The sequence below is a fragment of the Melitaea cinxia genome, chromosome 15 (assembly GCF_905220565.1).
Source record: "Melitaea cinxia chromosome 15, ilMelCinx1.1, whole genome shotgun sequence".
Taxonomy (NCBI): Eukaryota; Metazoa; Arthropoda; class Insecta; order Lepidoptera; family Nymphalidae; genus Melitaea; species Melitaea cinxia.
The window spans coordinates 11224571-11250927 of record NC_059408.1 but is presented as its reverse complement, the minus strand read 5'-3'; the positions used below and the strand labels follow the sequence as shown (position 1 = coordinate 11250927).

The 26357-nt window shown below is 35.0% G+C and overlaps 1 protein-coding gene and 1 long non-coding RNA gene across 8 annotated transcripts; one reads left to right on the top strand and one right to left on the bottom strand.

Moving 5' to 3' along the window:
- Window positions 1–183: 183 nt before the first annotated feature.
- On the bottom strand, window positions 184–11333 carry LOC123660289. Of its 7 annotated transcripts, none has more exons than XM_045595386.1 (4): window positions 11275–11333; window positions 10632–10712; window positions 2088–2391; window positions 184–390 (listed from the first exon to the last, which is right to left on the bottom strand). In XM_045595386.1, exons 1-3 carry the CDS (start codon window positions 11314–11316, stop codon window positions 2110–2112), a joined length of 405 nt encoding a protein of 134 aa, XP_045451342.1. In that variant the 5' UTR covers window positions 11317–11333; the 3' UTR covers window positions 184–390; window positions 2088–2109. The 7 variants fall into 7 exon arrangements, 2 of the variants coding, with proteins under 2 accessions (XP_045451342.1, XP_045451340.1); XM_045595384.1 differs by having other exon boundaries at window positions 2124–2391; XR_006744158.1 differs by lacking the exons at window positions 10632–10712; window positions 11275–11333 and adding an exon at window positions 2738–3155.
- LOC123660290 lies at window positions 5147–6026 on the top strand. Its single transcript, XR_006744163.1, has 3 exons — window positions 5147–5255; window positions 5333–5515; window positions 5807–6026. It is a non-coding gene; the product is annotated as an uncharacterized LOC123660290 (long non-coding RNA).
- Window positions 11334–26357: the final 15024 nt, after the last annotated feature.

Below are 26357 nucleotides of genomic sequence, written 5' to 3'. Positions count from 1 at the left end.
ACCTACCTCGTAAATAAGTAAATATTTAACTTTTAATAGATTGATGGATCTAGAAGAAAGACCCTGTTTAAGAATCGAATTATTTTTTTGATATATTTTTTGTTTAAAGAATTTGTTTCATTTCGCCTTTTGCACAGTTAACATTATGATATTAATGTCATAAATAAATGAAAAATAAACACAAACCGTATAAAAATTATATTTAATGATTAATTAATGAATGTAGTTAATACATTTGTCAATCAAAATTTTTATGAATGTTTCTATCTTGAGCATTGTCCGATTCGTATGATATGAAAATCTTACGTAGGTCCTTTTTAGTTTTAATTTTTTCTTGGGTTGTTGACGAACTCTATTGGCCTTTTTTGGTCACATTTAGCTTAATGTTTCCTGTAAAAATTACATTATATATATTAAAATCTTCACGACGCAATTATGATTATCTAAATGAATGAAATGAATCGCAAAAATATTTGTACAAAACATGTGTGTATTTGTTTTTAATTGAATGATAGCTTCCGAAATTCTGCACCAAATTGGATAATTTTATTTTTTGTGTTCATGATTGTCTGGACAAAGTTGCCTGGATGCTTGGGATCTAACGCTATAATTAAAATTTATTTTACAACGGTTGTCAACATATAAGAGATCAGACTCACTTTAAATGTTTTAAACTATTGTAACAATATCTCCTGCGAATTTTAGGTACTTAGAATTATTTTTCAGTCAATTGCTAACAAAGGTCGCTAACTGCTTTTCAGTTAAGTAACATTAGATAGATTAACATATGTAGATTCTTGACAAATATTTCTTTTGTTTAACAACACGAACTGTTAAATATTTGTAAGTATATGTTAAAGCAGTACAGATCATGCAATGTAACACACAATGAAAGAATTAGTCGTCCACATTGTTGCAGTGTATCATGCAATGTAGAATTCCTATAGTGTGGACGGCTTGCGCGTACGAACCGTGCTCACTACGCGCATGAACAGAGCATTTTAACTCATGTGCACGTGCGTCGCGATTCGTCATTTGTCGGTTTTTTCACCGAAAACAAGGGGGTGCGCAGACTGCAGTGTGCACGGGGCGCCATCGCCAGTTTGGACGGGTTGAGTTGAACCATGGAAAAAACACAGCTACGGCAGAGGCTACAGTTGAATATAGACTCCTATTATTTACAATGTACTCTGTGATATAGACTGAGCTAGTGAGCTATGTAACTATGTTGCGAGTACCTACATGCTCAGTTCGTGTGCGCCCTGCGTCCACACTTATGAAATGCTCCTTTCATGTTACATTGCATGCTATATTTCACAAATCTGTATACCGCTTTTACAGGCAAAGTATATGATTTAAGTAATCTCTAGAAAGTGAGCTGTGTTAAGCTGAATGTATTAAGTAAAAAAAAAATATCGTGAATAATACGGAGGAAGTTTGAAGAATTTTTTTTAACCGACTTCAAAAAAGGAGGAGGTTACTCAATTCGACCGTATGTATGTTTTTTTTTAATGTATGTTCAGGGATAACTCCGTCGTTTATGAACCGATTTTGATAATTCTTTTTTTGTTGGAAAAGAGATATCCTTAGTTTGGTACCATGATAAGGAAACCAGTATCTGATGATGGGATTCCAGAGAAATCGAGGGAAACTCTCGAAAATCCGCATAACTTTTTACTGGGTGTACCGATTTTGATGATTTTTAATTTAATTGAAAGCCGATGTTTATCATGTTATTACATTTAAATGTCATCGAGATCTAATTACAACTTTTGGAGTAATCTTTGATAATGCATATTTACTTGACTATTTTTTCGTCTACCTACGTTGTATTACTTGTTGATATACTTAATTGAAGTCGGTTTTTCTTCGTTTGCCTGCAAACATAATTATATTAATATTAAAAGTATAAGCAAGATGGAGACAAGTTTTATTTTTAATATTGGCATAGCGAAGCCCATTAGCAGCTGAACTTCCGAGGTTATAGATTCGATTCCCAAACAGACTTATTTCAGGTTAGATACCTAACCTTTTTGTCATTTATTCGACGCTGATTAAACAAACAAAATTAAGAGAAACATACGCACCAAGGTACTGGTTGCAACATGCTCAAAAACTCTTACTATTGTTCCGTGCTGACAATCTTTTCGACCTTCGTGGTAAACTATTAGTCTCGGCTGATTGTTCTTTCAGTGTTACAGGCATACTAATGTTGTTATTATGAGCCGGTCGTCCTTTCGGTGAATTAGGCAAAGTATTGTTATTATTTTGAGCCGATATCTCTCTCGACGATGAGGGCAAACAATCGCTGGTAGTCGGAGTCAATTTCTCTATGTTCTCTTTCGTCAACGGAATACTTGTACTAACTAATATCTGTCTTTTTCTAGTCAGCTGCAAAATATAGTTACTACAATGAAATCTTTTTAGAAATGATTTTATAATAACACCAAAGATTAGTTATTAATAAGGATTTATTTGGGTTTACTTCTTAAAAACGACTATAGGGCCCGACGTACGAAAAATATAGGTATATCTATGGGAAGTGAAATCGTCTAAATCAACTGACGCTGACGCTCTTATTAATAGGTTAGTTTTTATAGTTTATTTTCGTTTATTTATAATTTTTTATTTTTCAATTTGAACCAGTATACATATATACTACAGTTTCCTTAGTAAATTTGGATTCGAAACTTCAGTGGAGTTCCCATTTATCAACAAAAAAAGTTTGACAACTAACCGCGTTGCTACTGCGCGTTTAATATATTTTAGCTATTTCCATAGTGTTATGTCTAATGGTCTGTTACCCCACGGCAATGCTACAGATATTGAGACTTCATTTATTATCCAAAAAGGGCTATTCGCGTTATTTAGGATACTGGAGCTCGAGTCTCCCAGCTGACGCTAATGTTTTTCATTAGGTCGTAGACGTTTCGTTAGACGTATTAACAATTGTTTCACAATATATTTATAAGAATTTTATGTATATTCACAATTATATCGATTGTTTTGATATAAATAGTAATAATCGCAGTATAAACACAAGAAGGAATATCAAATTTTTAACTCCACGTTTCCGAATGCACAAAGTAATTAGTAAACGTCTCCATTTTGAGTTATGGTATTCTATAGACATTATTATAAGTGGAACAGACTGTACACAAATTACACAAACACTTAGACAGTAATAAGCAATATCTCCATCTTGTTCTCACTCGTCTGAATTTCAAATAAATCTTTCGTTGTCTTTCAATGTAGTAACACAGACACATACATAAACAAAATAAAAATTGAAGCAATCCTCCATGTTGATAGATGACGATAGAAGACACATGGCTTGTATTTTTGTTTCTTATAAATATTGAATATTAATCTGTAAATTGTGAAAATAGGACGGATTAAATATGGTAAAGTGCAGTGCCCCACGGTGTAGTAGTGTTACATATAATAAAACACTTTTTTTTTCGCTGGAAGATGCATTTACGCACTGACCCCGCCGCCGAGCTGGGCAGCGGGAGTGTGGGGCTCCCGGCGGTGTGTGCAATGCCGGACTACCCACTAAAAACCAGCGGTGTCCACCTTCGTCGCCCGTGCCGGGGTCGCAGGAATCCACATTCGTCTGCAAACCCCGGCGGCGTGCCTCGTCACGCCCTTTCCTTTCCTTTTGGAGGGGTGGCGCGCGGGGGACGCCGCGCGCGCCTACCCGGCAGATTCTGCTCTGCCTGGCGTCTAGGGAGGGAGACGGCTGTCGTGCGCCAGCCTCCGACGCCCGGTCCTTTTTCGGCGGAGGGGGAGGTCGGTGGTGTCCTCCCTCACCCGCTCCGCTGCTTCCTTCTGCGCCATGATGCACTCACAGAAGGCGAGAACGGCGTCCCAGCACCTCTCGCTACCGGCCATGGCTGAGATCACGGCCGTCAGCGAAAGGTCCTGCCCTACTACGCTTCGGAGCTCTTCGCGCTCCTCCGCCCACGCCGGACACTCCTCCAACACGTGTTGCGCCGACTCGTCGGGACAATCCTGGCAGTGGTGGCATCGAGGAGAGGGCTCCCTCCCGGCGACCCGACACAGGTACCCCCCGAAGCAGCCGTGACCCGAGAGGACCTGCGTGGTGCGGAAGGTTAGGACGCCATGCCGTCTATCCAACCACTGCCGAAGAACTGGCCGAACCGCGTCGATCGTCCGGTGCCCCGTCCCCGGACGATCGAGCCTCACCATCCACTCCGCGATCGCGGCATCCCGCTCTCGCCTAAGGTGTTCTATCAGACTTGGTACTGGACTGAGGGTCCCGGACGCCAGACTCCGACGCCGCCGGTATGACGACGCCAGAGAGACCGCGTCCAGGTCCCAGGGCAGGACTTCAGCCAGCACGCACGCTGCCTCCCACGATCAGATGGGGGTCGTGGGGAGGCGCCCTTCTCAGGCCATGGAAGACCAAACCCTTCGCCTTATCCAACACGACGGTGAGGCCGAGACGCCGGATTCGCGCTACGATCTGCGCGACGCGAGCGGTCGCCAGCACTGCCGCCTCCCGATACGTCGGTCGGCGAGAAAGCACCAGCGTGTCGTCGGAGTAGCAGACGACGCTAACGCCGCGCAGCAGCGATATAATAAAACACCTGACATAACATTTCATAAGTACCGTAAGACCGTAAGACTTGCCCAGATTTCTTGCGAATTCGAATATTTTTTTAAATAATACTATTTCTAATGTGATTTTTTTTTAACTTTATTTAATACTGTTCGTCGAGGGATTCCGAACCTCTTTTCTGCCTCCCGATTTGACAACCTGTTATTTTCTACCATGTCAACTGCTAAATCTAACATTTCCTCTGAATAATTTCGGCTTGCCCCCGATCCTAATATTCTTTTCTTTCTTTTGTTTTTAGGCTTAGTATTATGCATCCTGAAATTATCTACGATTTTATTTTTGTGTTACCCACACATTAGGAATTCTAAACATTTTTTGAATATTATATCAAAAATTGTCGGTCAGTCGGACCGACACGGTCAGTCGGAGATGCGGGTTCGAACCCCGCTAGAGCGGTCATACCAAACTTCGTGAAAATCGTTGAAGCCGTTTCCGAGATTCAGATTATATATATATTGTTACGTGTTAGGGTTCGAAGGATTTGGAAAGAAAGACCTGCTGACTCTTTTGGAGACTTTATTCACTAAGATAAGATTTTACTTCCCTAAAAATATGTTTGACAGTTTGGTACTTTAGTTATTTGGAGGGGCCAGATTCAGATTTACTTCATGTATTTTATGAGATTTATTTTATTTTAATGGTTTAAGTTATTTCTTCATTCTTGCTTGATACATTTACTTTTTTCAGGTTTCCAAATGATGTGCACTTGAGCAATTCCTGGTTAGCAAATATGAACGTGACAAATTGGCAGCCCACAAAATCTTGTGTGTTATGTTCAAAATATTTTGACGTAATATCGATAAAAGTGGCTTTCGTGCGAGGCTATTTCATAGAGCGATTCCAACAATATTTGATTCACTGTTGCAAGAGGTACGTTTCATACATTTCATATGCTTGCCATATGTGATGCGATAGTTAAACTTTATAAAAAGTATAAAGTGGTCAGGAGTAGGGTACTGAATATTGCAGAAAAATATACAAATTCCATTATTATCATATCATATCTATTTCAAAGATATAAGTTAAAAAACTTCATTGGACCTCTTGCTGTAGGTGTAATATATGCCTTGGGCAGTTAATATGTTAAGTATAGTAGTTAGTAAATGGTAGTTTATCTTCCTGTAAATTAATTTATCACCTATTTTATTCTTTTAATTATAGAATAAAGAAAATTTACCAAAACCTGGGCCAGCAAGGAAAAAGAGTGCTATTGAAGATATTGAATGTGTCTTGACCAAAAAAGGACTATATAAAAAAAATAGAACCACCACCATCTACTTCAAAGCAGAGTGATAACATTTCAGTTACAATACAGGATGTAAGAAAAATTAATGTCAATGAAAGATATATTGATAGAAAAATATACAACAATGAAGTCTTACTATTACTTGTATATAATGTTTACAACATTTGTATAGTTGTTCTGGAAGTTGGTATTTACCAATATTATGCTCCTATTTGTATTAGTGTGTGGAAATTGCTTTGAGTTAAGAAGAAAAGAAGAACCAAGGGGTCTTTACTCAGCAGAATAGGACGAATCGGAGATACAATTGTCATTCTCAAAACCATTATGATAACATGAAATTGTATGGAATTTGGAAAGTTCTTACTTTGATTGCATGTGATGGCATTATTATGTCAAAATTTTACGTCATATTGATGGTTTTGAAAACGAATTGAAGGTTACATAATATGTGGTAATTATTTTTTACTGGCATTTCTACTTATCTACATGTATATTTACAGATATACGAAAGCGAACCTTTTTTTTACGTGGGGAAAATCCATCATGTATACCCTCCGGCGCGGGGGCGCTAGAGGGTTATGTCACACTCCTACTGACTAAAAAACCACCACGTGTGAGCAGTCGTCCGCCTGAGTGGGGCGAGATGGGGTTACGCTAGCATTCGCCATCTCGCCCCGGCAAAGGGTAGGCCCGGACAAAGACTCCGGGCCCCGGCACAATGGTGGGGTAGCCTCGCTCACAACAAGGTCACCCCTCAGACGTGTGACGGGGTCGTGTCGTCTGGCCCCACTATTACGAGGGGGGAGGAGGTGGGCAAAACGTCTCCTTCTTGCCTCCGTACGTCTACGCCGGAGTGGGTTAGTAGATACGTTATTCTCCCTTAGCGACATCTGCTAAGGAGCCTATTAGAATAAAGGATCTTCAAGAGGAAGCAATGAAGTTGAGAAGCATAATTAAGCTTAAAAATAAGAAAATAAAGGCAATTTGAAGAAAAAACAGAAGGTTAAAAAGCAAAATGTCAAAGTTTTCAGATGTATAAAGTGATATAAAAAAAGAAACTTAGTTATGACGATGCTCATATTTTATCAAATGTACCAGTAAGTAATAAGGATTTTTTTGTGAGATACATAAAAAAAACGCAAAGATCTTCGTTAGAAAGATCATATCCCCCAGAGTTGAGGTCTTTTGCACTTCAATTACATTTCTATTCTCCGAGGGCACACAATTTTGTACGCAACAATTTTAATACAGTACTACTTACCTCAACGGGCAAGTATTGTCAAAATGGCGATAGAAATGCTCTATAAAATTAAAGTGTATGTTCGTGGACTGACTTTTGATGGTGCTGCATCAAATATAAGTATGGCGTCATATTTGGGATGCAACTTTTCTATAAATAATTTAAGACCATATTTTATATTAAACAACATAAGGGCTAGTGTATTTTTTGACCCGTGTCATATGATCAAACTCATACGAAATACGTTAGGTGATTTGGAGACATTAATAGATAGAGACATAAAGATGACGATCAGATAGAATTTAAGTTCCTCAGCTTATTGCTTGATTTGCAAACGGAAAAAGGCTTACACCTCGCAAATAAACTTAAACAAGCCCATATTTTCTTTTCTAAACAGAAAATGAAAGTGCGTTTGGCGACACAGCTGTTTAGTAAGTCAATTGCTGATGCGTTAATGTTCTGTAAGGATAATGTAGATGATTTTAAAGACTGTACAGCTACAGCAAAATTTATAAACATCATCAATGACATATTTGATATACTGAATAGCCGTTCTACGTTAGCACCAGTTTACAAAAAAGCATTATGTGCTGCTAATATTCATAAAGTTTTAGAAATGTTTGAAATTAGTAAAGATTATATTATGAATTTAAAACTATCTAATTGGAATTTAGTAGTAACTTCGGCCCGCAAAACGGGTTTCATTGAATTTATAATAGGCTTACAAAGCGCACTCAACATGTTTGAAGATTTAAGTGGCAAAGAAATAGGCTCCAAGAGCACTTTCGAATTGTCATTTTACAAATTAAAACTTTAAAAATAAATTATTATATTTTTAGAAGTAAAGCTACCACCGATTCGGAATGTAGATTCTGCAGAGAAGAATCGGCAAGAACCTCCGCAGTTACTCTTTTTAACCGACTTCCAAAAAAGGAGGAGGTTCTCAATTCGACTGTTTTTTTTTATGTATGTTACATCAGAACGTTTGACCGGGTGGACCGATTTCGACAAATTTTGTTTTAATCGAAAGGTGGTGTGTGTCAATTGGTCCCATTTAAATTTATTTGAGATCTAACAACTACTTTTCGAGTTATATCTAATAATGCGTTTTTACTTGACGCTTTTTTCGTCGACCTACGTTGTATTATACCGCTTAACTTTCTACTGTATGTACCGATTTTGATAATTCTTTTTTTGGAAAGGCGATATCCCTAGTTTGGTACCATGATATGATATGGTATATGAACCAGGCTCTGATGATGGGATCCCAGAGAAATCGAGGGAAACTCTCGAAAATCCGCAATAACTTTTTACTGGGTGTACTGATTTTGATAATTTTTAATTTAACCGAAAGATGATGTTTATCATGTGGTCGCATATAAATTTTATCGAGATCTGATAACTACTTTTTGAGTAATCTTTGATAACGCGTAGTTACTTGACTATTTTTTCGTCGGTCTACGTTGTATTACTCGTCGATCTAATTGAAGTCGGTTTTTTTCTTCGTTTGCGAGCAAACACAATTATATTATTTTAATAAAAACTTTAAATTTATGTTGAGACAATTCCAAAATTGTTTGTGGTATTTTATTATACATGCGAATACCATGACCCAGAAAGGAAACGTTTACTTTGCGCAGTCGGAAACTTGGAGTTAAAATTTTGTTATTCCTTCTCGTGTTTACAATGCGATTATTACTATTTATTTCAAAACAATGAATATTTTGGTGAATATATCTTCTTATATATAAAAATGAATCGCAAAATGTGTTGCTAAGCGCAAAACTCGAGAACGGTTGGACCGATTTCGCTAATTCTTTTTTTTAAAATGTTCCTTGGAGTACGAGGATGGTTCTTACGGAGAGAAAAATTCTAAAAAAAAAAAAATTTAAATTTCCTGAAAAAGTCTAAAAATAACACTTTTCTATACTCCCATACAAAAGATTTGTGATAATACTTAAAAGTCAATTTGAACTTTAATACCATACGATAAAGTTTGTGTTAGGCGATACGAAGTTCGCCGGGTCAGCTAGTACATAATATTGTTAAAAATATACTGCGATGCAATTGTTAATATATAAAGTTTGTACTTAAAAGAAATGAATAGCTAAAGCTTATTGTTCGATGCAAGATTGCATGCATCCAAATAAATGTATACAAATAAATAAAATTGGATTGTTTGTCGTATTTAAAAAAAAAAACGCTTTTTACTAAATGCATATGAATGTATTCACGGTACATATACCAAAATAACATTTTATTACAATTTTTGTCTGTCTGTTTGTTCCGACTAATCTCTGAAACGGCTCTTTCACTGGCAGATAGCTGATATAACAAGGAGTAACTTAGACTACTTTTATTTTAGACATAAATTTATTTTATAACTGCGAACTGAACAATAACTTTTTTGTTAAATTCCACGCGGACGAAATCGCGGGCACAGCTAGTATGTTAATAAAACAAATAATCACAAATAATTAAAAGGTGATTTTATTACATTATCATTAGTAAGATATATAAATCCTTACGAATGAAACATATTTCATCAAAAAGGCAATTTTCTGAAGATAAACTTCGTTTTTTTTTAATAGAGTTGAATTTAGTCGCATAATTGAGGAGATAATGTAAAATCAAATGAAACGACGCCGCGGCGCGCCTGTGGAAGTCGCCGAGTTTCACAGTAATAATGGTTTGGTAAATATTTTAATACGTTTCAAATTAACGCGGGTAAGTCAATGGTATATATATTTATATATACCAGAATTTACTGTAATGATACGAATAGCAAGCGTCAATTTATGTTTTGATTTTAAAGTTTAATTATTACTTATTTGATGAATTCAATTGAGCATTGTAATTTTTTAATTAACTCGGTAACCGTTTCTAAGGAGTAAGCTCGTCGGCTGCTCGTCAGCTGTCGTGCTGTATGGCTACGGCACTAAGGAATTTAGCCACCCCCTCTCTTCCCGTGGGTGTCATAAGAGGCGACTAAGGGATAACAAGGTTCCACAACCACCTTGGAACTTAAGAAGCTGACCGATGGCGGAATAACCATCCAACTGCTGACTTTGAAATACACAGGCCGAAGACGGGCAGCAGCTTCTTCGGTGCGACAAAGCCAGTACTGCGGTCACCAACCCGCCTGCCCAGCGTGGTGACTATGGCAAAACACATGAGTTTACGTTATTTTTGGCGTAAACTTGTGGAGGCCTATTTCCAGCAGTGGAATGTATAGGCTGTAATGATTGATTGAAGCTCGTCGGAGCTGACACACACACACACAAGCACACACACATTGTTTTACTATTCTTTAGTTATGTAAAGATAAATAACGTTACAAATGAGATAAATAAGACAAACATCTGGGTGTTGTACAAAGAGTGATAACATAAAAATTACAAAGATATTACGGATTATACAAAGATTAAAAAAGTAAATATTGGATTTATGGAGAAATATGTATGTAAGATTAGTACTACGAACTACTATTAGTTATTTACCTCGTGGACACCATCGTCATCACTAGAATTCAATTCTCCTGTATTCCTGGTCGGAACTCGAAGACGTTTATCAGTATTAGTCTAAAAAAAAATGTTTATGTCGTCAGCAGCGTCTTCGATGCGACAAAGCCAGTCCTGCGGTCACCAACCCGCCTGCCCTGCATGGTGACTATGGGCAAAACACATGAGTTCACGCTATTTTTGGCGCGAACTTGGGGAGGCCTATGTCCAGCAGTGGACTGCGATAGGCTGAAGTGATGTCGTCTTATCTTTTATATTAACAATCTTAGAACGGTCTTAATGACTATTTATATTTATGAATTTATTTTATTATTTGATGAATGCAATTGAGCATTTTAATTTTTTAATTATTTCGGTAACCGTATTTAAGGAGTAAACTCGTCGGAGCTGACACACACACAAGCACATACGAACATTTTCTTATTATTCTTTAGTTATGTAAAGATAAATAACATTACAAATAAGATAATGAGACATACACATCTGGGGGTGTTGTACAAATAGCGATAACATAAAAATTACGAAAATATTAGGGATTATACAAAGATTAAAAGTAAATATTGGATTTATGGAGAAAATATGTAGGTAAGATTAGTACTACGAACTACTATTAGTTATTTACCTTTTGGACACTAGAACACAAATCTCCTGTATGGCTGCTCATAACTTGACGAAGACGCTCATCAGTATTAGTCTAAAAAAAATTGTTTATGTCGTCAGCAGCGTCCTCGATGCGACAAAGCCAGCCCTGCGGTCACCAACCCGCCTGCCCTGCGTGGTGACTATGAGCAAAACACATGAGTTCACGCTATTTTTGGCGCGAACTTGGGGAGGCCTATGTCCAGCAGTGGACTGCGATAAGCTGAAGTGATGTCGTCTTATCTTTTCTATTTACAATGTTAGAACGGTCATAATGACTTTATGAATTTATTTTGTTATAAAGGCTTTATAGCGTAGTATAGTCAAACTAATTGCTTAAAAGACAACCATTAATTACTACGAACATAATTACATGTTTTTAACTTAAAAAATGATAGTTTTATTTTCAACCTTTCATCCCCTATTTTACCCCTTTAGAGATTGATTTCCTAAAATTTCTTCTTTAATTGATGTAGTGTGTGTCTAATCAATCAGTCAGTCAGTCTGTCTGTAAATCGGTATTTTTATAAGTATAGATTTTTGTCTAAAATAAATAAATAAAACTTTTTTTATTGTTCTCAACGAATTGTAAAAAACTTGTTTATATTATAACTTATAAGTATATAAAGTTTGTCTGTTACCATGTTATTGCTCGTTGTATTTAATTTAATTTTCAGAGTTGAAATCAAATTCTCTGTTACTTTACGTAGACTATCCGTTGTGTATTTTATTAACTCGACTTCATCCTTGTTCTCTGAAAAATATAACAAAGTGTTACAATTAAGTTATATTTATGCTAAACATATACTCGGTCCTCCAACAGTCCCCAGTTGGATTTTCTCCTATGTCGGAGGTACGGAAATAAATAATACCTACACAAGCACAAACGCCGAGATCACGGTAAATATATGCATAGCCGATACAAATCTAATCACGAACGGGGATCGGACACGCGACCGCCAGCGCAACAGCCAACGCTGCGCCAACGCATTGTCAAATATTACGATAGTAATGAATTCAGCGGACTTCAAAAACCACAACGACATCTTTGACACATACTCCAGATGTTAAAATGTAAACCAATTTAAAAAAGCTTAATAAATCAGTGTGCGTAATGTCAACGAGACGCCTGCGCCAACCCGTATAAAATATCTGTATATATGTATACAAGTTAAGAATACATTTTTACAAATGGATGGCAGGGTAGACAAAATTATTAAGCATTTCAAAATAATGTTTTGGCACGACATTGAAATTAACATAGTAAAAGTTGGGTGAAAAGGCTTATTTAATAAAAATATAAGCAAAAATGTTGTTATTTTCTTTAATTGTTTTTTATAATACATGAAAAAAAAATAAGCGTAATGAGGTAAGAAATCATGATTCGTATTTTTATCAACCCTGCAACCAGACTGTAATTCAGTCAAAACACGCCTATTTCATATTTGGCGACTATCTTATAAATTAATTATTTAAACTTATACATTTAAAAAGAAATGTTTATGCGTTTGCTATATAAATTGTATATTTTTCTAAGTTGTGGCTCAACAATTACTTTAAATAATAATTTAATACATATACAAAGATTTTACATTATAGATTTTAATAATAATGAATGTTTAAATAACGAATTTGACTTACCAGAAACATAAATAATTTTCGCTTTACGTGCTTTAATAGGACTTTTGTAAAGAAAAAAAAGTATGTTTCCATTATAAATTTCTGTTATTGGAGTTCCCTTTAGCAGAGTGTTGGAATTAATGACATCGTAATCAGGAAAAAAATTTCGACTATCGATCCATTCCACAAACAGCCACCTTTCATCCATGATTAATTAACTTCTAACAACACAATTAAAACCAACGCATAAGTATGATCATCTAATAATTATGATATATATTTGAATTACTTGTTATAATTTAACTGAGTAGCACATATGAGAAAAGATGTGTTGCTGTAGGCAGCTAAAGATTCAAACTACAATGGCTTCTTTTTAAAGTATGGTTAGTACCTGAGTACCCGACATTTGTCGACAAAAATCAAACAAATGTGTGTTTTGCAGTTACATACGCAGTACGCATATGTAGCATTTAGTGCGTCGTAAAAATGATATTTCATATGGTCATTAAACATTTTTTTCTAAATATAGCAAAAGTATAAATATTATCATAAAATAATTAAATTTTCGTAATCATTACCATCAGAACAGAACTATCAATTTTAAAAATATTGAGCACTTATGTAGTATCAAATATAGTTAAGTTTAACACATTATTTTCACACATTTATGCATTGAAGACTCCAGTAAATATTACAAAATAATACTAGTTTTTTTTTGATCCCCGTTGTTATCATAAATACCTGATAGCGATCGTTACTCATAGTAGGAACATATGCGCCAACCCCCAGGGGAGCTGCGCCCCGGATTAAGCTCCAATACTTCTCTTACATGGCGAAAGAGGCCTACGCTAGCAGTGGGATGTTAGTAATATAAATAATAAAATTGAATGTAATAGTATAGGAATAGGATAATGTAATTGTAATGATAAGGCTTTATATATTTACTTAATAAGATAGGATTAGTCATATAATATATTAATAAAAATTAAAAAAAAAAAATTAAATTTAAATGGACAAAACGATTCCTAACCACAAAAAAAAAGTACCTAACTACTAACAATAACATAGGTTAAGTGTACATTGTAAGTAGCAAATAAGTGTACATATATTGTAGTTAGAAAATAAGTGTACATATATTGTAGTTAGCAAATAAGTGTAAATATAATAAAAATAATTAGTATATAAGAATATAAAATAAGCAATATGTAGAATAGTCTTGGTCGACGCGAGTCCACTACTCGCGTCGACTTTTAGAAATTTGAAATTTTAAGACTAGTTATTAAGGCTTCTAGATTCTAAGTTGCAGTGAAGTACCGATGCATGTTAAAAAAAATAATAATAACAATATATGGAATAACAAAAGCACGGGCATAATAAGCCTGTGGATATATCACATAACTAAAAAAAAAAAAAAAAAGCAGTGGGATGTTAAAGGCTGAATGCATATGCGTTATTTTTTTAAGCTTTTATTTATCTTGCAATAAATGTATGTAGCTATGTATGTTTGTTAGGGTGGAATCTGTTAAAATCAATCATTCGGTTTTCTTTTGGAAAATCGTATTTTTTGGAAATTTTATTTTTTATATATTTATTTATTTAAGGTGAATTTACAGTTATAATAATACACAATTAGAGTTTATACATATTAGAAAATTACAAAAACCAATTAAAAATTCACACAGAGAGACATGAAATAGTAATTAAGGCATAAGTTGAGCTCGCAACAGAAACAACTTATACACCTATTGATATTGGTGGTAGACATAGTAAATATTTATGTAATATACTTATGATAATACTAGCATGGTTTTATTCTAGTTCTAAATAAATGTTTGAAAAATTGCGTCTAGCAGAGATATGACTTAAATTGAACAGATCGAAATCAAGTCATACACAAGCCATTGAAGTGTTTACCAGCTCTTAGTAAAAATGAATTCTGCCTATAATTGCTTTTTGTCAAAGGCACATGAATAAGTTTAAAATTTCTAAGATTATCCGTAGGAACATCAAACTGTAATAGAGACAGAAGGTCGGGGCAATTAACATCATTAGAAACGATTTTAATCAAGAATGTTGTGTCGGCTATTTTGCGACGATATGCTAACGGTAATAGATGGTGCTTTCGACACATCTGATCGTATTTGTTGGACTTATATGTTTCTCCGGTACCTACGGTAACACAAGTATTTTAAAAATCTTTTTTGAATGTTTTCGATCCTGTCGATATAAACAAAATACCTCGGACTCCAAACTTGTGAGGCGTATTCCAAGGCACTGCGGACCAGTGAACAATATAATATCTTCAGCGTCTTAGCATTAACGAAATCTTGCGTACTACGAATTAAAAATCCCAGAGCTTTAGATGCTTTGGACACTATACCGTCAATATGTTTGACAAACAGAAGTTTCGAGTCGTGCGTAACACTAAGATCACGCATAGAACGCACCCGCCGAAGATCCCTTTGTTGGAGTGAGTATTCGTACGATATTGTGTTGACTCTACGACTAAATGACATTATTGTACATTTTCGGGGTTCAGGTCGAGCTTATTTTTAAGAAAATACGATTGGAGTAGATTAAGATCTTCGTGCAACAAGATGGTGTCAGCGTATGTGCGTATCTTTGCGAAGATCTTCATGTCGTTAGCAAAGCAAAGAAGTTTAGATGTTTTTAAGCACTTCTCAGTGTCATTCACGAACAGTAGTGAGCCAAGTAATGAGCTTTGTGGCACGCCACTAGGGATTTCAAACCAACTAGAGATATAATTATTAATAACTACTGCCTGACAACGATTGTCGACATAGGAAGCAAACCAACGCAAAAAGTCACCATGGATAATGATCGCGATGGTGATACCGGTTAGGGGGAGGCGTTCTGCTTGCAGTAGGTATGTGATTGCTATTCCGTGCATGTACTCGCAAATATCGACGGTCTAACATCTGATAAGGAAGTTTTATTCGCAGTTATTTCAAGTAAACTTCTGACATGTTTGTGTTGTGTGGTGTATCTCCCACCTCATTATAATGACGAGCAATATAACTCATTATAATGTGCTAACTTGCATCGAAAACGCAGTTAATTTATATCCTGATATGAATGTCCTTATAATGGGTGATTTTAATTTTAATTCTTGTAGTGCACATATTAAAAGACAGTTTAGCATGTTTTCCAAATTTCATAATCTTACTCAATACAACACTGTTATTAATAGCCATGGCCGTAAGCTGGACCTCATATTGAGTGATGTAGATTCTGATCGAATTGGTGTTCAAATTAGTCATAATTGGCAAAGAAGGCCAGCGTATGAGTCGTGCACCCCACACCCGCCAGCTTTGAGAGCAGGACGTCATTATCTGATATTTTAATACGTAATTAATTTACAAAAATAAAAGCAATAATAAATTTAGCCGATATAAATCGGCTCGGATCGGAAATCGGATAATAATCTTATTCTTAAAATTCCTTCTCATACTTCTTCTTTTTATACGAACTCTTTTTCGGTACAAGCTGTTCGGTTGTGGAATGCTTTACCCGTAAATATAAGGCGGGCACAATCACTAGACACTTTTAAAAGTTACTTAAAAGAAACACTATTTAAACTTATGAGTCACATTATAAGTTTATAAATTTAATTTACTACAAATATTACTGACAATGACTTTAGCCGGTCCTTCCTCTCTTCTGTCGTATGTATATTCGTATTTTCATATTCTTTATTTTGTACATGTCTATATTATGTTTATATATATTTGATATATATATGTGTATGTATATGTGTATGTATGTGTGTATGTGTATATATGTATATATATATATGTATGTATGTATGTATGTATATGTATATATATGTGTGTGTGTGTGTGTGTGTAATGTGTATATGTATGTATATTTACGTATTATATGTATATATTATGTATGTACACCTCCATGCCGTCTAATTCTTTAGTCATGTCCTTTTCATGCTAGAGGTTGTCTGGAAGAGATCGCTCTTTTAGCGATAAGACCGCCTTTTATACATGTCTATATTTTCTTTTACGGTGTAAAATTTTTCTCTGATAGTGTACAATAAAGAGTATTTGTATTGTATTGTATGCATTTACTAAAAAGCGGTTATTTTAATATTACAAACAGAGACTCCAATTTTTCTAATTTGTATAGATTACTTAAATACACTTAATACTGCTTATTTGGGTACCCAAAAAGGTTTTAAATTTTTTGTTTTATTGTTTTATATTTTGGTTTTTTCACATTGTAAGTTACATTTTTACAATACCCTAAGGAACGTAGCAAATGCGCATTTTCTAAGTACTGAGTCACAAACCTTTGTTTGTTTTTTATTTGTATTAAAAAAAATCGGTTAATATGAGTACCCCTAGTTTCTATAGAAGCCATTGTAGGATTGTAGTATGAATCTTCACCCGCGTACAGTAACACACCAGCCAATCTTCGTACTTAGCAGTCAGTTTGGTTTTAGACATCGACGTGTTAAGTGATCGACGTAATAGTTCCACAAAATAATTAAATTTAAGACAAATTAATAGTGACGTTGTGCTATTAAAATAAACTTCAATATGTGCAATAAAAAAACCAATATTTGGGCATTTGTTAAGGTGTTAGACACAAATGAAAAGGAGTTTAATTACGAGGTGGTTCCTTCCCGAAAATTATTTAAAAGAAGGCTTAGCGTTGGTCAAGAGGTGACTTTTTTTAATAACAAAACTGGTCGACAGTGCAAAGCAATAATTTTATTTATATCAGGTGAGTTATACTTATTAATTATTAGATATAAATTATACTAATATATATTAGGAGGTATAAAAAAGGTCAATCGAAAACTTTTATTGTAAATATAGTAATACTAGCTGGTACCGGCAAGTTCGTCTGCACTGGATTAGTAAATACTTCGAGTAGCTTATTATCTTCTCAATATCTATCTGTATACCACAATTCATCAAAATTGGTTCTGCGAGATAAAAATCAATTTTTTACTACCAAATGTGCATTAGCAATATATTATCAATTTTTATTGTACTAATGGTTCACTGTTTTTGCGATAAGGGCTTTCTCATAAAAGATAGATATATGCTGTCGCGGACTTTTTGTAGGACTAATGAAGAAGATAAACATTTCTCTTGTACATTATATATGTGTAAACTCAACAATTTTGCAGCGTACGCCAGAATAGCTCGCGGAAGGCAGATTTTTTTTCCGAGTTACTTGACAATTATCGTTATATTTTGGACAATTCACACAATATTTTTCAAAATTATAGCCTATGTGTTATTCTAATGTATAAGCTATATTATTGTAAACTTTCATTGAAATCCATTCGGTAGTTTTTGCGTGAAAGACGAACAAATATCCATAAGTACAAACTTTCGCGTTTATAATATTAATAAGATGTGAGTGTTACACGCGTTTGTTTAACTCTGAATTTAAAACGATGAATGATTATAATGGGAAATTATTCATATCGTGCTACATATTGTTTTGATAAACTATAATTTATTGCGGTGCACTATCCATAAAAGAAATAAATAAATAAATAGAATAAAGCATTAAAACTAAAACAAAAAAGTTTACTTTTATTTTTGATAACTTCTGTAGACTGTAAAGGTGGTTTACGAACAAATAATAATATACATATTTCATTATACTTTTCAGCTAGCAAAAGATCAGCAGAAGACAGGAAGATAAAGTTTGATAGTCATCACGCTGAGCAGCTCAACTCAACTTGTGTATTTTAATATAATTTGTATTTGTTATAAAACTTAATGAAACAACTTTAATTACAAATAAATTCTGTTCAAAAATCGGTATTGTCGTTTCCTTTGTCTTGAGTATTTTGAAACAAGGAGATTTCTTTAGAAAACAAATATATAAATCTTCTAATATATAAAATTCTCGTGTCGCGGTGTTTGTAGTTAAACTCCTCCGAAACGGCTTTACCGATTCTCATGAAATTTTGTGTGCATATTGGGTAGGTTTCATTCCCATATATGTTAATGGTATTCCACCCCTAATTTTTTTAATATATATTTTGATAATTTATTTTATTTTTGTTTTATTATAATTTAGCATCAAAAAATACATACAACCCTAAATTTTCATAATATATATGGCAAAACAACGTTTGCTGGGTCAGATAGTAATCAAATATAATTACGTATCATTGCTATATTGTTCCTTGAAAGCTATATTGCTCACGCTATATTGCTTAATTGCTCCTTGAAAGTCTTGGAAGACATTTCTAAAGTGTGAATTGGTGCTAAAGTAAAGCTGGCAAACATCAATCACAGTGGCAAACAAAAAGTGTAGTGAAAAGTCACAATAATTACCTCGAGAGTCCTCACTATTTCATTCTCATCGAGGGTAGTTAAACAATAAACAGAGTGAGTACTACCAACACAACACCACAGAACATTTTGTTTGTCAAATGGTCGCTGACAGCTGACAGCCGTTTTGTTGATGCTTGACAAAAGAACGGAGACAACTGATAGTTGACATTTCACGTCCTACATCTTGCTGACTTCTGACAAATGACAAGTGACATCGGAAAAATGACATTTGATAGGTGATGAAGTCACTTGGGTTGCCCATAGTGAAAAATAAATAAATATTTTTTTCATAATTTCTGAAAACAGATATTTTTTAAGTATGGCGGTGTGTGCTGGATATCTCAATTAATTGTTGCAAATGTAATTTTTGATATGACATATTATGCTCTGGACTGACTATTGAAAAATATTCCAAGTTGACAAATGATGCTAAAAGATCTTGGACCTGTATATCATGTAGAAGTAAAGTGCCGAAAATCAGCAATTTGGATACTCCTGTTCGCCTATTGATGGGTGTTAAAGAGGCAGACACTTGTGACTCCGACTCAGTTTGTGAGGGCGTTGAAAATAATACTAGCTTTGACTCCAAAATATCACACTGCGGCATCGACAAAAAACGAAAGGTGGTTGCCATTGTATTTGTAGTGATTCTAATATCTTGAGATCTACGATAAAAGAAGAGTTACTGGCCGTTTTGCTCGAAAGTTTCTCAGAAATTACTAAATTACCTATAGTTATGGAAAATATGATCCACTGTATAAAGTCGAAAAGGTTCATTTGTCTGTACTGAATCAATTAAAAGAAAAGCAGCTTGCAACTACACCTACTACTACCGAAATATCTCTAAAATCTTTAGCACCGCGGGTCCCTCTTCAATCTATTAAACATTAATCTGATACAATGACACCCAAGCCATCGTCATCAAATAAACCTAAAACTGCCACCAAAGCTGCCACAGGGCTTCTCAAAAAAGATAAACCTAGGGTAGCTCTGGCTGTACAACCGGAGGTTTCAATAAATAATGAAGAACCTGGTAAGAACGAAAGACATCTTGCTGAAAAGCTTGATCACAGTGAGCAAGTCGATGAAATCCGGGAAGACTCTCACGATTGGAAGCAAGTAAGGCATAGGAGGGATCGTGCGTCGCATTCTGGGGCGCTTCGTGGGACTGCTTGTCCTGGTGTTACGTTGCTCCGTGCTGCTGAGAGAAAAACTTTTTTACATCTTTTCTACGTTCAAGAAGGTACAACAAAAGACCAAGTGCGTGCCCATCTGCAAACTGTATGCGGCGAAGATGTTTGTACTGTCGAGGCCCTGAGGTCTCGTGGTAGTTACGCATCTTTCAAGATAGGTGTTCCATCCAAGCTGGCAGATCTGGTGATGCTTTCCAATAACTGGGCTGAAGGCATCTGTATTAAGCCCTGGCGTCAGAACTTTCGCTCTAAAAGGGTTGAAAATAAGTGCATATAAGTCAATTATTATAAGTCAATTATATTATTGTTTAATAGTGCTTTTATTAAAATGTACGAGGCTTGCGTTCTAAGACTTCTATCTTCTATAATAACATTTTATAATCTAAATATGACCTCATAGTTCTGACTGAAACCTTTCTAACGAGATCGGTGTCCGATGGTGAGCTCTTCCCTGCTGGTTACGTTGTGACTCGTAATGATCGTGATGGTGATACCGGTTGGGGGGGGGGGGGGGGGGGAGTTCTGCTTGCGGTATGTGATTGCTATTCCGTGCATGTACTCGGAAATATCGATGGTCTAACATCTGATAAGGAAGTTTTATTCGCAGTTATTTCAAGTAAACTTTTGACATGTTTGTGTTGTGTGGTTTATCTCCCACCTCATTATAATGACGACCAATATTTTAATGTGCTAACTTGCATCGAAAACGCAGTTAATTTATATCCTGATATGAATGTCCTTATTATGGGCGATTTTAATTTAAATTCTTGTAGTGCACATATTAAAAGACAGTTTAGCATGTTTTCCAAATTTCATAATCTTACTCAATACAACACTGTTATTAATAGCCATGGCAGTAAGCTGGACCTCATATTGAGTGATGTAGATTCTGATCGAATTGGTGTTCAAATTAGTCATAATCCTCTAGTACCCATAGATAGTTATCATCCCGCGTTAGAAATATCTGTAAGTTTATCTCGTTGCTCGGTGCAGGCTCCTCAGAATGAACAAAAATCATCAGAGGGACATTCTCCCAATTTGTTTACAAAAGAAATCATTCAAAACTTAAAAAATAATTTTTTCCACTTGAAAAAATTTAAATCTGAAGGTCAATTATTCAAAAAAGAGCTACTAATAACGAAAGCGTATCAGGAACAATTAAATTACATGCAAAATAAAATTATCGACGACCCTACAAAATTTTGGGAATATAAGAAAGGAAAGAAAAGGAGCAGGGATCGTACTAAATCGTATGTATATGAAAATACAGAAGTCACCGGACAATTTGCTGCTGATGCTTTTGCTAGGTATTTTAGGTCTGTATTTTATGATCGAGAACCATATTTGAACCCTTTTAAAGCCACCCGGGCTGCGGACGCATTGTCTGACGCAAGATCTGTCTCAATACGCGTAGTGAATGTAAAGGACTTAATAACGGGGGTAAGTTGCCTGAAACCAAAATCATTTAGTGGACCATTCCCGTGTTCCTAGGTAAAGACTGTATATCTGTCCTACAAAAGCCACTTCTATTCTTATACAATTTGTGTATCGAGCATTCGAGGTATCCCGACTGCTGGAGTCACTCCGATTCCCAAAGGTTCAGGTAACGATGTTTCCACATTTAGACCAATTGCGGTGCAGTCTGTATTTGCCAAGATATTTGAAACTATTCTTAACCATCTCATTAGCTATCAAATTGGTGACCTATTGCACCATAGTCAGCATGTTTTTCGTAAAGCAAGATCTACTACTACAAACTTAATAGCACTTAGCGACTATGTATGTTCTCAACTTGATTTAAGGCGCCGAATCGACGCAGCATATTTTGATTTCAGAAAGGCCTTCGACTTGGTTGACAATGATATTCTCTTGAACAAAATGGCTCTGATGGGTTTTACTCCTAAATTACTTGACTTTTTCAGTGACTATCTCAAGGATAGGTGTCAGTTTGTCAAAGTCGATGGCTTTGAGTCATTTAGATTTTACACAAGGTCTGGTGTGAGTCAAGGTAGTACCTTAGGGCCTACGCTTTTCTTGATTATGATCAATGATCTCCCTGATGTTGTTCAAACTGCACAATGTCTTCTTTTTGCTGATGACTTGAAATTATACATGGGAATTACTGAAGCAGCTGATGCACAAGCCTTACAAGTTGATATTGACGCAGTTGCAAAGTGGAGTAGTAAAAATTCTCTTCCTCTTAATATTGACAAATGCAAATCCATTACTTTTACTCGTAAACGCAACTACATGTAGGTAATGTATAAATTATGTGACGCTCCTTTGGAAAAAGTTAATTCTATTCGTGATCTTGGATTGACATTGGTTAGCAATTTTGACTTTCGTGAACATGTGACTTATATTTGTGAAGTTGCCAACAAGTCTCTTGGTTTTATCATATGAACTTCTTCGCAGTTTGGTAACTTAAATGTAGCTAGAATACTGTTTAATTGCTACGTTCGTAGTAAACTTGAATATGCAGCTATCATCTGGGACCCTCATGCAGATAAACAGAATATTACTGTTGATTGGGTTCAGCGGAAATTCGCTAGATATTTGTACGAGCTTCAGTATGGGTACTATCCTTATCTTTACCCCTCTTTATTCGAGTATGGTATGGTTGGGCTAGAAACGCTATGTCTTAGACGTACATTACTTCTCTTAATATTTACGATTAACGACGTCAGAATATTACAATTTCGCGGATTGTTACCGATTTTTGTGAAATGGCTCTTAAGTAATCGACGTAATAGTTCCAAATAATTAAATTTAAGACAAATTAATAGTGACGTTGTGCTATTAAAATAAACTTCAATATGTGCAATAAAAAAACCAATATTTGGGTATTTGTTGAGGTGTTAGACACAAATGAAAACGAGTTTAATTACGAGGTGGTTCCTTCCCGAAAATTATTCAAAAGAAGGTTTAGCGTTGGTCAAGAGGTGACTTTTTTAATAATAAAACTGGTCGACAGTGCAAAGCAATAATTTTATTTATATCAGGTGAGTTATACTTACTAATTATTAGACATAAATTATACTAATATATATTAGGAGGTATAAAAAAGGTCAATCGAAAACTTTTATTGTAAATTTAGTAATACTAGGTGGTACCTTCAACTTCGTCTGCACTGGATTAGTAAGTACTTCGAGTAGCTTAGTATTTTCTCAATATCTATCTTTATACCAAAATTCATCAAAATTAGTTCTGCGACATAAAAATCAATTTTTTTACTACCAAATATGCATTAGAAATATATTATCAATTTTCATTGTAGGGGAAGGTTTGGTATATTGGACGACTCGTTAAGTTGGACCACCATCAAATAACTGTTTAGTAGTTTATTTATTTTATAATTGGCAACACCAAACGACAATTAACTAACTTCACTACACATCGGCCATTATGGATTTCTCATAACACAGCGCGGCTAGTTGTCATTAACGAAAAACGAATTTCATTGTTTTTAATGTAAATTTTGGTGCTCTTTGCTAGTGGTGTAATTAAGGCAAAGGTAAGCTGTCTATATTTATATTTTAAATTGTGATTCATTATTAATTAACAATTAACTGGTGATAAACATTAATCGGCTTAGATAGGTTATGTTCTTGTCAAAATCATTTTTTTTTACGAGCAAACAGTTTGCTTAAATGGACCACACATAGTCGGTTAAAATGGACTGGTCCAATTTATCGAACTATTTCCTGTTTGTTACAGATGACTGAACAAAAATATTTTAAATGGAAAGCAGAAGATCTACAAAACGCTATACATGATTATAAGAATTCAAATATTGGTTTGAACGAGTGTGCACGATTACACAAGATTCCTAAAGCAACATTAAAAGGACATTTAGATGAAAATTATTCAGAAGAACGTGTTGAAATTAATAAAGGAAAATCAACGGTATTTGACAGCAAATTTGAAAACGTTCTAGTAGAGCACATGTTATTTTTGGAGGAACACATGTTTGGATTAACTATCACAGATGTTAGGAGACTTGCTTACCAAATTGCCGAGAAAAATGGACTGAAAAACAATTTCAATAGAACAAAGAAAATGGCTGGGAAGGCCTGGTATTACGCCTTCATGAAACGGCACAAGGACATGATTAGCCTTCGACAACCTGAGGCAACATCTTTAAATCGAGCTAAAAGATTTAACAGGGAAAGCATAATTATTTTTTGATATTTATGAGCAAATAGTTGACACTAACAAGCTGAATGCTAACAAAATATTTTATGTTGATGAGAGCGGATTCCAAACAGTGCAAAAGAAGCCCCAAAAAGTTGTAGGTGGCAAGGGAAAAAAGCAAGTTGGAACATTAACCAGCGGTGAAAGAGCAAAAAATGCCAGACAGTTTTGTATCGGCAGAAAACGCCAGGGCTACTCCCTCCGTGTTGCTCTATGAGTATTTTTATATCAATAATTATTGTCAGATAATCAATATTTTGGATAGACGAACTTTATAACAATTTTGGTCCAATATGAAATTAATATTTCTTAACCTTATGTAGGCACGTCTTTTAGCATTGAGGCTGCACGGTTATGGAATACTTTACCATTACACATTAGACGTGCAACATCACTGAAATCTTTTTAAAAAGCTGATTAAGTAAAAACATACATAGTAAATATGATTAACAATTTTTACTGACATAGTAAAAATTGTTAATCATATTCGAGGCAGCGCTACGAACTCAAGATTATCCAAAGTTTTGTGCGATGAAGTTGGTGCTACATTTAATGCTCTTTTGTGCCATACAGAGGTACGTTGGTTATTAAGAGGCAAAGTTCTAAGTAGGGTTTACGAATTAGGAGAAGAAATTGGATTATTTTTTGAAAATCAGAGAACACAAAACCAAAAAGAATATTATGCAAAAATTAAAGACAAAACATTTGTTCTAAATATGGCTTACCTTGCTGACTTTTTCACTGAAATTAATAGTCTGAATATTTCACTGCAATGAAATGAAACGAACATTTTGACGTTGCAGGATAAAATCGCGTTTTTTGCGCAAATTGGAAGTTTCCCAACGTAGAGTCCAAGCTGGCGATGTGTCAATGTTTACACAACTAAGTGAGAAATTAGTAAACAATAAACAAGAGAAAATCCCGTTTGAAAATACCGTGGTTCAACATTTGACTGCTGTGATAGACTCACTGAACCAATATTTTCCGAACATGGATAGTCTTGAGTCCTACTCCTGGATTTTAAGACCATTTTCTACTTGCGTCGATATTTTCAAGGACGAAGATGTGTCAGCGAAAGTAGAGTTTCTTGGACTACGGGAGGATAATTCATTAAAAGTTGATTTTCAAAATTATAAACTCAGCACATTTTGGCGAAAAGCAGCTGCAGAATACCCTATTATAGCTGACAGAGCTTTAAAAAATGTTGATTCCATTTGCTAGCACTTACAGATGTGAAACTGGTTTCTCAACTCTTGTTACATTAAAAACAAAAGCCAGAAACCGTCTAAATGTGGAGCATGACATGAGATGTGCATTGAGTGAAACCGAACCTAATATTGTTAAACTTGCGAATGCAAAGCAATTTCAACCTTCACACTAGTTAAGTAAGAGATTTATATATTACTAGTTACCTAAACGTGCAATTTCTTACATAATAAACATTTTTGTTCGAGTTTGTGTGGTTTTAATTATTTTAAATTAGCTAGGGGTAAACTCAATTCCCATACTTGTTCACAGGGGTAGGGACATTGAAAAGGTTAGGAACCACCAACTAGAACGTACCCTGGTATAAAACTGTAAGAAACAATATTCTTTTGCTGAATTATAATGCGCATTGAACGGCATAAAAGACTCTACTCCCGGGGAAGATGGTGTACCCTATTCATTCGTAATAATATAATAATTTAAATGATAAAGCTAACAAAATTTTCTGAATATCA